This window comes from Microtus oregoni, unplaced genomic scaffold (genome assembly GCF_018167655.1).
Source record: "Microtus oregoni isolate MIOR12 unplaced genomic scaffold, Mior012 000040F_ref0000088, whole genome shotgun sequence".
Classification (NCBI taxonomy): domain Eukaryota; kingdom Metazoa; phylum Chordata; class Mammalia; order Rodentia; family Cricetidae; genus Microtus; species Microtus oregoni.
Genome location: NW_024543207.1, coordinates 22,147,986 through 22,160,318, shown reverse-complemented (window position 1 = coordinate 22,160,318; position 12,333 = coordinate 22,147,986). Strand labels below are relative to the sequence as shown.

General features: G+C 49.8%; 1 protein-coding gene across 4 annotated transcripts in view; it reads right to left on the bottom strand.

The window, feature by feature from the left end:
* The window catches only part of Slc12a7 (solute carrier family 12 member 7), an 83,084-nt gene that overhangs the window by 53,823 nt on the left and 16,928 nt on the right, over positions 1 to 12,333 (bottom strand). For 2 of the 4 annotated variants that reach the window (XM_041632127.1, XM_041632128.1), the window contains exon 1: positions 610 to 772. The exons of the other annotated variants lie outside the window; for them this stretch is intronic. In XM_041632127.1, coding sequence (XP_041488061.1) covers positions 610 to 733 — 124 coding nt within the window. In that variant the 5' untranslated portion in view covers positions 734 to 772. Of the gene's footprint in view, positions 1 to 609; positions 773 to 12,333 lie in introns of those variants that run through there. 4 annotated transcript variants of the gene reach the window in all.

Below are 12,333 nucleotides of genomic sequence, written 5' to 3'. Positions count from 1 at the left end.
GGTCAGTGGAGGCAAATCTGGGATCCCAGTCAGAACTATTAGAAGACCGCCCTGGGACGGTCTGGAGCAAAGCAAAACAGGCCCAGAGGAAGTTCTGTGTCAATGAGACCACCCACCCAGGGGTCTGTACTTCGAGCTCTCCCAGGTGCCACCTAGGAACCTGGGCCTTCCAGTTTCCATAGGTACCTCCAGCAGCTCTGCAACTCCTCCCTAGTCCCGTCAGAGTTATCGGATCAAGTCGTTTCCGGGGCTCAAGCCTCAGTGCTCCAGACTAGCCTAACAGAGAGGTGGAGACCGCGCCCCCAGGGCTAATCGAGCCAGGCCAATAGAGACTTACTTAGGCTTCCCGTGCAGCCCGAACAAGACGCAGGGAAGTGAATTCTAGGGACGGGAACGAACAAGACCAACAAACCACCAGCACAAGAATCCTCTCCAAGTCCCGGGTCACTCCTCTGAGCCAGGCAAGCACCGGCTAGCCCTCCTGACCCCTTCCCATCACCCCGATACGCGCCGCGGGCCGCTGCCACCCTACGAGCCCGAGCGGCCCAGCGGCGGCGGGAGGGCCCAGTCTCTCTGCCTTTGTCCCGCGGCAGGTGCGGCCAAGCTCACCCGAGGTAGGGCAGGCAGAATCCGCACTCTCGGGGGACCCCGGTTCCTCCGTACGCTCAGCAGCCTCGTCCCCGGAGCCGTCGGTGCGCGCCTCCACCGGCACTACGGTAAAGTTCGTGGGCATGGCTCCGCTAGACTTGGCTGTCCCCTGCAGCCACACGCCGCTGCCGCCGGACTTGGGCGTAGGGGCGGGGTCCGCCAGGCACGCCCCGGCCACCACGTGATCTCACCTGCCCGCCCCCACGGCCCAGGAAAAGTTTGCCCGGGGCGGGGCCGGGCGGCTTCCCAAGTGACCCCGCCCCCTCAAGGCTCCGCCCTCCCGCATCTCCGCCCCTGTAGGCCATAGTCCCTGGGTTACCCCTCCATAACACTGTACCCCTCAAAAATTCCGCTCCCACAAACCCAGTCCCTAGAGGCCACAGCCGAATAAACTTTACGCAGAAGCAGACCTCCCGCAGCACCGGAGACTCCAGTCCCGCCCGCAGAACTGCGTCTCCCCCTCCGCATCCCTGTTCACAACACAGGCTCCCTGCCCTTAGTTTCAGTTCTCCCACTCTCTAACTCCCGTGGGGCTCTTCTCCCACCGCTCCACAGATCATGGTCCTTTTCTCTCAGCCTGTCTGCAGCTCAGCATCCCTACCAGGCCGGTAATGTGGGGTGGAGCCCTCACCAGGTCAGGCTGCTAACCTAGTCCAGGGGACAGGTCTATGGCTAGCTATGGGCGCTGTCCTTTGGGGCTTTGTGCACCCTGAGGTTAATTCCACCCGAGGTCACTGGCCTCTGGGACGGGTTTAGCCTGCCAAGCCCCAGCCTCTTTGTACCTGCTGGCAAGAGTGTCCTACGACCCAACCTGGGAAAGCCTTGCAGCCCAACCTCGGAGAATGGTGCTTCCTTCCTTGAGTTTGGTTCCAAGGGATTATTCCCAGGGTAATAACAGGAAGCTTTGAGCAAAGGGTTCCAGAATACAAACACGGAGGAAGTCACAGTTCTTCCTTTCAGGACCTTGTTCTCAATGAAAGACTGTCAGCAATCAAATACTCATCAGGGAAGAAGTGAACTAAAAATGTTAGGGGCAAACTTGGGGTATCGCTCAGTAGGATAGGGTTCTCTACCATTTCAGAGACCCTGGTTATCATTCCCAACACACCTCACAAAAGCCATAGCCCCCAGATGCAACAAATCACCCAAGAAACACTGGCTGCTACTCACAACATGTGGAACCGTGCCATTCAGGACGGCCAGGCCCAGTTCAACCAGGCCCAAGTCTGGAAGGCAGCTGACACCCCAGTGACCAGACTGGGACACAGGAGCTACAGGACTTTGTATATACTACCAATGAGAATAAAACATTTCTAAACCAACTCAGAAAAGCCATTTCTGTGAAAACTCAACTGTGCCCAGCATGGCTGCTTTCTACCCTCTACCAGGCAGGCTCTTCTGGTCAGGAGCTTGAAGGAAGCATGGCTCACTCAGGAATGACCCCTTATACAGTTAACTCCAGCTCCTATTGAGGGTGGGATGCAGCTTGCTGGGTCCACACTGCCACCCCACCTCCCTCCAGGAGCTATCCATAGCAGAGAGGGGCCAGCACCTATTTCCCCAGACCAGCTGGACCTCAACAGTGACCTCAGAACAGCCTGCGGGGGGGGGGGGGGGGTGTTGTTAAAAGATGGAGAGGCATTGCTGGGAGGGGGACAAAAGCATCCACTCAGTTAAGAACAATCCCTTGAGGGCAAGCTCTCAACCTCCCAAAAACGGTTTCAGGGAGTTCAGCACTGAAAATTAAGTGTTGCCCTCTCTGAACAGTGACACCATTAGGCTCATCCCCAAAGTGAGCACAAAAGGGTCACCTGGAAGGATTAGAACCCTTCTGGAGTTGAGTAGATCCAGGTACAAGGACCCCTCATAGCAGTGGGTCAGGAAAAAACTCTGCTGGCTCCAGAAGCCCTCCTGGGGACCCTCTCAACCTCAGCTCCCCACAAGTGACCCTCTCCAGACAGGCAACCAAACCACTTGATACTCAGGCCCCCATCACCCTGCCCTCCCCCCACAATTTTTTTTTAAGAGAGGGTCTTATAGCCCAGGTTGGTCTCAAATTTCAATATATAGCCAAAGACTACATTTCTAATCATCTTGCCTCTACCTCTCAAGTGCTGCACACCGCGCTCCCCGTGTCTGCGCTCTATGCGCTGGAACCCAGTTCACGAGCTTCAGGCAAGGGGCTGGAAGTTGAAGACACAGACGCAGAGACAGACCGACACGCAGACCTTTAAACACTGATACCAAAAGCCCCCGGAATGCTCTCTTTATTGTGTTCAGGGGCAGATTATATAGAGATAGCCACGCTCCAGCCAAACCCACCAGAAACCACTCTCCTGCCATCAGGAACTCCTGAAGGTCTCGTGCTCAGAGCAGCTGTAGGCACTCAGATCAGGGAAAACAAGTTGTTTACAAGAAATTCAGGATCTGGGGTCTCACTGCTCCCAACATCAAGTGCTGGGATTACACGCACGTGCAGACACGCCCAGCTATAGTTCATTTTTCAAACGTGTCTCTCAGCCCCATCTCCAGTGGCTGACTGGTCACTCATCAAGGTCTATCACTGTACCCACAAGCTGAAGAACTCAGACAGCACTAAGCATTGCACCCAGTGAAACCAAGGAGGAGCATGGAGGCACCCACTCACGTGTGTTGGGAGGTCAAGGGGCGAGGGGACATCCGCTGAATTTGTCTGACTCACAGAAGGAAGAGCCCACAGAATGGGACAGAGCAGCCTATGGGGATGTTTTCATTCCTACTAAGTAGAGATAGATTTCCATCAGCCCAGTGTGGAGAGTCTCAGGACCAATGCAGCACCAAGTATTTTAACTTTAAGTGGTTCACAGTGAACCAGTGGGCCAGCTACCAGACCTTCCGGGAGCTCTAAGGGGTGTTCTGCTGATTTCAAAGACTATAAAAAGGAAATGTATCTCTGCTTTATAACTGCTGCAGACAGGACACAAAAGTCTGATGGGTAAATACTCAACCTAGGAAAATACTTTTTTTTCTTGACATGGGACCATATGTGCAGAGGCTGAAGGCTGGGAAACTCTGAGAACGTGATATTCAATGACACTACACTGTAAGATTTCTAGAGCTGCACTGAGAGGTGTATCATACGCTTCTTTGTGCCCCTCCCCCGTGTGTGTGACCGTGCACCTGCCAAGCTCCACTGTGGGCCCTTAGGCACCTTCTCTCTTTTGTTCGAGAGGGTGTGTCACTGGTTTGGAACGTTGACACATGGCATAATTTTAACTGGCCACTGAGCTTCCAGGGTGCCACCTGTCTCTACCCACCATCCCCCAGGAGCATTGGGATTACAAGTATGAAGTACCCAGATTTCTGTGTGGGTTCTGGGGTTCAGTAAAACACTTGCAATCAGATCATCTCCCCAGTCCCCCTGAAGTGCTTTTAAAGCACAAAACCAAGAAATAAGAGGCAAAATTGAAGATGCTCCTTATGGAATTTGCCATTTGGGCAAGAAACTGATAGCCAGGTATTGCTGAGGTCAACACAGTGGTGTAAGTGCAGGCAGACCTGTTGCTGCTTTCAACTCCCAATGATATGGTATCACCCATCCGTGACTACTCGTCTTATAAAAAACCCAGGGCTTCGGTGCACATAACCATAGGCAGAAAGCATCTTCCTGTAGCCACTAGGCTTTGTCACCCACAACGCTAGGCTCTGGCATCTGAGGGTCAGCCCAAGCTGAACCCTTCCTTAGAAGGCTGCCTTTGAGTTAGACCAAGGCCATATCCTGCGCCTTATAGGGCTTCCCCAAGGCACGTTATTCCTGCCATGGTCAGGAATGGACCACCTAGCAGTGTTCTGTGGGGACTGAGCTAGGGACAGAAGCATCCAGTCTTGGACTCTAATAAGGTCCATCAGCTTCAGTCAACCAGCTCCTGGATGCTATTCTTTCTTCATACAAAACCATTCCACTTAAACCAAAGACATACACAGGGTGTCTTCCAAATGACTGTTCAATGTCATTGTCTGGTCACTGTCTCAGATTGCAGGGCCCATTACTGTTATCAGCTCAGGGACTCTCTGCTCAGCTGTAGGGATTGGCAAATCTAGTTCACTTATCAGATGCCTCCAAGCTATGGGAGCCTGGCTGGGCAGGAGACCCCATATGTGGCCCCCAGAAGCTGACAAGGAAACCTAGCTTGCAATGTTGTTTGTTATCAGCAGCTGCCAATTGGTACAGACTTGCCATCAGAATCCCTTTGTGACCTTCAGTTGTGCCCTTCACCCAGGGTCAACTGGAAAAATATCCTCCATGAAAATCTGTACTTTCCTGTTCCCCCACAGCACGGGTGTAGAAGGGAGCCCATCACATGACAGCCACTGTACACATGTGGATACTATATAGGTAGCTATGGAACAATAGGAAAAAGGCCAAGACTGAGCAGCTGCTCCACAGAGGACACCCTGCCTGGGCAGTCCCTGTAGGCACACGCAAGAGACGGCGCCAAGTGATAACTCTGCCCTGCTGTAGCAAACCCAGTTCCCAGGCTCTCAGAGGCATGTGCAATGTGTTGCCACTTTGGTACACTGTATATCAGGGGCCAGGAAAGCCAGTGCTCCAGAAATGCCACCACAACAGACACCGGAAGACTGGGGCCATGTTTACAACAGCCAAACTGTGGCAATGTTGAACAGAGTTCCGCCCGAGTATCCACAGAGTCCTGAAAGTTGGAGCCAGCGCCTCACACATTACAGGTGCCCCCACAACCTTGCTGAGGGTCAAAGCAGGTGGCAGGAGATGGTCATATTTTGACTCCATCTGGTGGGAACAGGGACTAAGTGTGCAGAATTCGATTCAGATTGCAGAAATGGGTCTCGCTATGCTTGGACCGTCCTCTTAAGTAAGAGAGAGGAAGTTGATCTAGCCTTGGAACGTACCGAACTTTTCTCCCAGTTTCTAATCTCAAAGCCCAAAGCTTTGCTTTATGTTGTAACAGATTCCAGAACCACCTAACCCGGTGCCCCGCACCATGTCCAAGTGACTGCCTGCTACACTGCAAGTTCCACACTTACTGGGCGAGGAGAGACGTGGGTTATTTCTGACACATCCAAGACAGCAAATGTTTGTTAAATCACAGAGCTGACACAGTATAAAAGAACTCATCTGGTCCCCAGGCCATGAAAAAGGTGTCTGCCTCCAAGGCCTGGATTTCTACAAGCAGAATTCCCAGACAGTGATCTGTCCCACCCAATGGATCTGGTCCCATGGTGTCCAGCCTGCACCACAGCCAGAAAGAGCCACAAACCTGTCTACCCAGTAGCTCACAACCTCTATCTACAGCCACACTGAGTAGGAAAAAAAGTCTAAATTCAAGGCTAGTGCTTGCCCTCTCAGCAGGACAACAGTCTTTTACTTTACCCCAGGGACACTTGAGTATCTTTAATTTCCGTGTGTGTGTGTGTGACATGCATGTGTGTACAGACTCATTTGTCTGGCTTCCATATACACATGCATAGAGACTGACTTCAGGTGTCTCTGTTTTTTGAGACAAGATCTCTCACTGACTTTAGTGCTTGTTGTTTGAGCTAAACTGGCTGCCCCAGAGATCCCACTATCTCCAGCAACCCCCAGTTCTGGATTTACAGGTGCATGTGCCCCATGCCCAGCCCTTACACAAGTATGGGGATGTGAACTCAGGTCCCCATGCAAGAAAAGCAAGCACTGAGTCAACGTCTCAGCCTGTGGTGGTTATTTTTGGTTGTCAACTTGACTACATCTGGAATTCACTAAAACCCAAGCAGCTGGGTTCACCTGTGAGGGACTTTTCCCTAATTAAATCATTTGAAGTGGGAAGACCCACTTTTAATCCGGATCTTTTGAGGTGGGAAGAGACGCCTTTAATGTGGGCCATACATTCTGCTGACGGCCAATATAAAGGACACAGAAGACGGAAGCTTGTTCTTTTTGCCTGCTTGCTTTTGCTGACAAGCCTGTCTGTTCACTGGCATCAGAGCCTACTTCTTCTGGATTCCAGTGTATACTGAAGACCATCTAAGACAGCCAGCCTCACGGACTGAACAACTACTCAATTCTCGGACCTTGCACTGGTAGACAGCAATTGTTGGACTGGCTGGACCACAGCCTGTAAATCCTCTAATAAATCCCATATATATGATATATATTCTGTAAGTTCTGTTCCTTTAGAGAACCCTAATACACAGCCTAACCCCTTTGGGTGCATAGTCCCAAATAACCCTGGAAGAGAAGATGAACATCTGTAGGCACAGTAATAATATAATGCCTATTTTGTGGGTCTCAGAGTGGCCAAGTCACTTGCTCAAGGTCACACACCCAGCAGAAGGATGGATAAGCAGAGGCAGATAAGAAAACAAGTTCTAGAAGCCTGGAATGAATGGAAGGGCCAGGAAGTCTCTGCCCATTGGTACCATGCCCGGGCTGCCTTCAGGAGCTCAGGAGGTTCTGCTGGGGAAAAGCAGTTAGGTGCACATCCCAGCCCAGAATAGATGCTCACACTGGCATCCTGTGACTTGGGACTTGTGAGTGGCCTAAAAGATATGTGTGTCAGGATAAGTCCAAAGCCAACCTCTTCAGTCCAGCAGTCCACTCCCAAGTCACAGCTCCTGGATGGCATCTGGAGTTCACACAGCAGGACAGGTGTGGCTCTGTCTCAGGCTGTAGAGAGGGGGCCACCTCCTCCCTCCATGGTCCTCTTCTCTACCCCTGCATGCTCTAGAATTGTGCAAGCTGAATCATCAACTCACTCATTCTCCTTCCAGTTGACTGAAGATCAAGACATGCTGACCCTCTGACCAAGCCAGGTCCCTCTCCTTGTGGACTGTTAAAGGTCAAAGAGACGTTGGAGGTGAGACTTACAAACCCACTCAGTGTCAGAATCCTGGCTGACATCCATCCGAGTTGGAAATTCCTCTTGCGGAGTAGCTGTGGCCGTCGGATGTCACGCGTCACATGAAAAACGCTGGCCGCAGGTCACTGTCCCTCTAGCTGTTGCTAGCACCTTGTTAAAAACATCTGCTTCGAGCCGGGCGGTGGTGGCGCACGCCTTTAATCCCAGCACTCGGGAGGCAGAGGCAGGCGGATCTCTGTGAGTTCGAGACCAGCCTGGTCTACAAGAGCTAGTTCCAGGACAGGCTCCAAAACCACAGAGAAACCCTGTCTGGAAAAACCAAAAAAAAAAAAAAAAAAAAAAAAAAAGCATCTGCTTCGAGTGGGCAAGACGGCTCAGTGGGTAACGGCACTTCCCACTCAAGCCTGATTACCTGAGTTTGATACTCCAGACCCAAATAAAGGGAGAAAAGAATAAAGTCTACAAAGTTGCCCTCTGACCACCACATGCATGCCATGGTCTATCCCTGGTCCACACCACTCTCATATACTAATGAATAAAAAAGAAAAAAATTAATCTAGTTATTGACTGCTTTCTCCTGACTTGGGGGAGGGACTTAGTTTTCGGAGGTGGGTGTTGTTTGCTTGCTTATTTTGAAACAGGGTCTTGATGCTCATTGACCTGGCACTCACTAAGTAGACCAGGCTAGCCTCTGAACTTTCTTCAGCCTCCTGCCTCTGACTCCTAAGTGCAGGGATCACAGGCATGCATCCCCACACACAGCTTTGCTTTTTCCTTTTTAAAAGAATGTATTCTGTTTAATTGCAAAAAGAGTGTAAACAGCATTAATATTAACTCCGTAGCTATAGGACACAGCTCTGTGGCCTGAAATATTTTCCATGGCTGTACAGCATCACCATGGCCCATCTCCCGCACTTTCTCCTCTTCCCAAACTGCAATCTGTCCCCAAGAAGCCCCCGCCCCTGACCCTACCCATTCTTCGGGTCTATGAGTACCTTGGCTCTAGAGACGTTGTGTGGGTGGAGTCATTTGTCCTTTTGTGACTGGCTTGGGTCGCTGAGCACAATGTCCTCAAGGCTCGTCCTTCCTTTTCAGATCAGTAACACTCCACCACGTGATGGACTCTGCCTTGCTCACCTCGTGGGCTCTGGAGTTCTTTCTACCTCTTAGCTATTGTGAATCATGTTTTCTTGTTAAACGAGTTCCCCCTCGTCTAACAAGAACAGTTCCCCAAACAAAAGTGGTTAAAGGTGTCCACTGTTTCTGTAGAGAATCACATATTCACATACAGTCTATCTGGGAAAAACAAGACACGGCCTGGCGCAGTCTGTTCGGTAGGGCTAGGGGATGACTTTCCTGCCCTGCCTAAACCAAGCATAGTGTGTAACCCATGCAGCACTGTCCAGACAAAAATACCTCATAATCCTTTAAATTAGCCAGATGTCACTGCCCAGAGACAAGCAGGCTACCTTCCACCGCGATCTCTGTCCTATTATTAACCTAGCACTGATAAGGTAACACAGGACTGTGACAAAGGTCATTCTTTGGTTGGAGGCAGGCAACGACGGCCAATTTTACAGACTCTTGGGGTGTGTTGATGATGCTGCACAAAAAGACACCTTAGCAAGCAGGGCAGAAGCTAGTGCAGGACCCTCAGCCCACTGGAGGGGCCATAGATCCTACCCTAGGCTCTTTTACCCTGGGGCTCAGACATCTCTCAGGGCAGATACATGCCAGCCCCTCAAAACCCAGAGGACCCCAGAAGGAGGACTTCCAGATAAATGAGTAAAACTGCCCAGCCAGGTTTTGCACCCTGAGGGGCAGCCACTCAGCAAGGCCACAGGGGCTGAAGACAGGCACCATGGGTGGTCCCTCCCCCACAGACTGGGAAATATTCAGTCTGTGAGCTTTTCTGCGTGTGCCAGGGGGATCTGCATGAACATTGCTAAGGGAAGTAAACACTTGCCAAACTGATTTACTTCTCGTCTACTCAATTTTTAAAGTTCAAATTTTGCTTTAAAGACTAAAATCTACCTCTTCGCCCCAGTTCTCTTCTTCTATTTCGTTAAAAGAAGAGAAAAGGGGAAATATGTTTGCCTAGCAGTTGCTGACTTAGATAACTCTTTTGGCTTAATCACCTTATTCAAACTTTAAATATTTGGCTTATGTCCCATGACAGAGTCAGACAAACACACTGTCTGCCATGAGGAGTGAACTTCTTTGTGCAAATAATGCAAGTCATTAATTTCTACTTCCTCGGGGCATGAGTTAAAAATACATTTTGAAAATGAGCTTTGATTGCTATTGAAGTACATGAACATCACATGGCCCTCACAAATCTAAACTCACTCTACCAGGTCAGGCTCCCACAAGGCACAGCTAGAAGCTAGATCTTTTCTATGAGACAAACTGCACAGTCCAAAGATGTGCACCAGCAGGACAGGGATGAATCCAGAGACCAAAAAAATAAAATCTCTCTAGAGGCAGGGCTAGGGCTGAGGTGTGCAGAGCACTTACCCAGATGCATGAGGCTCTGAGTTCAATACAAATAGCCCTAATAGAAGGAGAGGAAAAGAGGAAAAAGGGAGGCAGGAGAGGAGGAGGGGAGGGGGGAGAGAGATCACAGTCACCAAGTAGAGGTTAGTGTAAATCCCGAGGGAGGCCCTGCCCCTATGCCCCTTGAACCTTGACTCCTGACTCCTCCCTGAGGAGGGTCAAGGTAGCCCACCAAAACTTGACACACACACCCCCGAAAGGTCAGCCCCCCCCCCCCCCCCAACTGTGGTCCTCTTGGAGGCTTTCCAGTTCCCTCAGGACTGTGGACCACCCAAGAGCACAGGAGTTCAATTTAACCTAGATATCCTTTCATTTGGTCTGATTTGGTTTGCCTGGGATTATTTTACGTTGGCAGTGAGCTCGTGTTAGAAAATATTCCCACCAGTTAGTTGGTTAACAGGTAATGCAGTTCTACTGTGCTAAGGCTGTGAATGATTTATCACATGGGTGGTGGTGCATGTTTGAGGAGATATGCTCACCCTGATTTAAAACTCTCACTCTCTCTCTCTACACACACACACACACACACACACACACACTTGTGCGTGCGTGCGTGCACTGTCAAACTTTAACTTTGTGTTTTTAGATATCAGTTAAGTGAACTTAATTTTAAAAGAACAAAAGCAAACACATTTTAAACCTCATCTCTGGCCGTGGCAAAATTCTTATTTTTGGTAGCCAAAGGAAGGGTGGACCAAGGAGACTGGGATGTCTTTTACCTAAATTACCACTCAGCAAATGTCTCCTTGAAGATGAAGGCAGAATTAAGACAATTTCAAATCCATAAAACCAAAGGATGCATTCAGGCAGATGGCCTGGTCCTGAGGAAGTTCAGAATACAGAAGAGATATGGGGCCATGAAGGTAAATCTAATCCACTGCCTACACAATGCAGCAAGAGCTGTGTGGAACAGAGTCCGAAACAGGCATGCCTGAGGGGTAGCGCTGTAATTCATAAGGGCACAGAGGTCTAGGTGCAAATGGCCTTAATTACGAGCCCTCTGACCAAGTCATGGGCAGCTGCTTCAAGAAAACCTAGGGCCACATTCTAAGAATGGGATTCCTGCTTATAAAACTTGCTCTTCTGTGAGAGGAATATAGTTCAGTATAGAACAAGTCCCTAGGTGCATGCCTAGGTTCAATACCTAGTATTAAAACAAACAATACTGTTTGCTCAATCCCAAAGGAAGTAAGAAAATATACTCCTGACATTCACTGAAGGGGGTGCAGATCTAAGAGAATAATGATAATTTGCTGTGATAAGTTAGAGATTTCAAAACACCAGGTTTGATAACTGACGAAAAAAAAAACCCTGCACAGAACAAAATCAGAAATCCAAGATCAAGACAAGAGAAGATAAAACAAGCTGGCATAAGAGCTCCTCTCTCTCCACCCGGACACCCCACACTGTGCTTATTACTCCACCGAGCTACCCTTCCACTGTGACTTCTCACCTCCAGTAGCATGGGAACAAGAGAATGTGACCTCTGTTCACAAAGGAATGAGCAGAAAGTCGGCCACAGAAAGACCACAAGAAAAGAGTTAAAGCCTTGAGGATTTAAAAGCAACACATTCCAAAGACCTGATGCCTTAAAGGAGTCACTGCTGAAATCTAACACCATCTTGTCCCCAGGATGGGAGTCGGGGGAGTTCCCTCCTTGTGGATCTAGGGATGATTATAAAGACAATGGGGGGATTAAATTGTGTTTCTGGGAAGCCACGTGGAAATCCATCCCCAGGTGGCTTGCTTCTTCACACACCGGTTCTCACTTCATTAGGCTACCCAACCACAGTGGGTCTTGCCTGGGAATCACAGGGTACACACGACCTGACCCCAGAAGAACAGATCTTGATGGGAAACTGCTTCTTTGAAAAGGTTTAGTTGAGCTGAGGTGATGCTGTGGGTGGGTTGTCAATAATTCCACACCTGGCATCCTCCCAGGGAAGGTCCCGAGTATCCTCAGACAGCGTTGACACAGACCCTCCATTTTCCTTGATTAAATCTGGTTTCCCTTTCCAGCTTATATTTCTTGAATATTGACTTTCGAGTGGTGAGAAATTGGAGATGAATCCAGTAACAACACTTACCATCCTGGCGGAAATGAAGATATTTGAGACACTTGTGCCCCTCTCCCTGTGGCTATCAAACTACTGAAACTATGGGCTTCCAAGAAATTGGAATTTTCTCAGGAATCTCGTGCTGGAAGAAGGAAGCAGGCTGAGCTGTGGTCCTGAGGAGTCCAAGTCCTGCTGACGACAGGTTCTACAGCCCT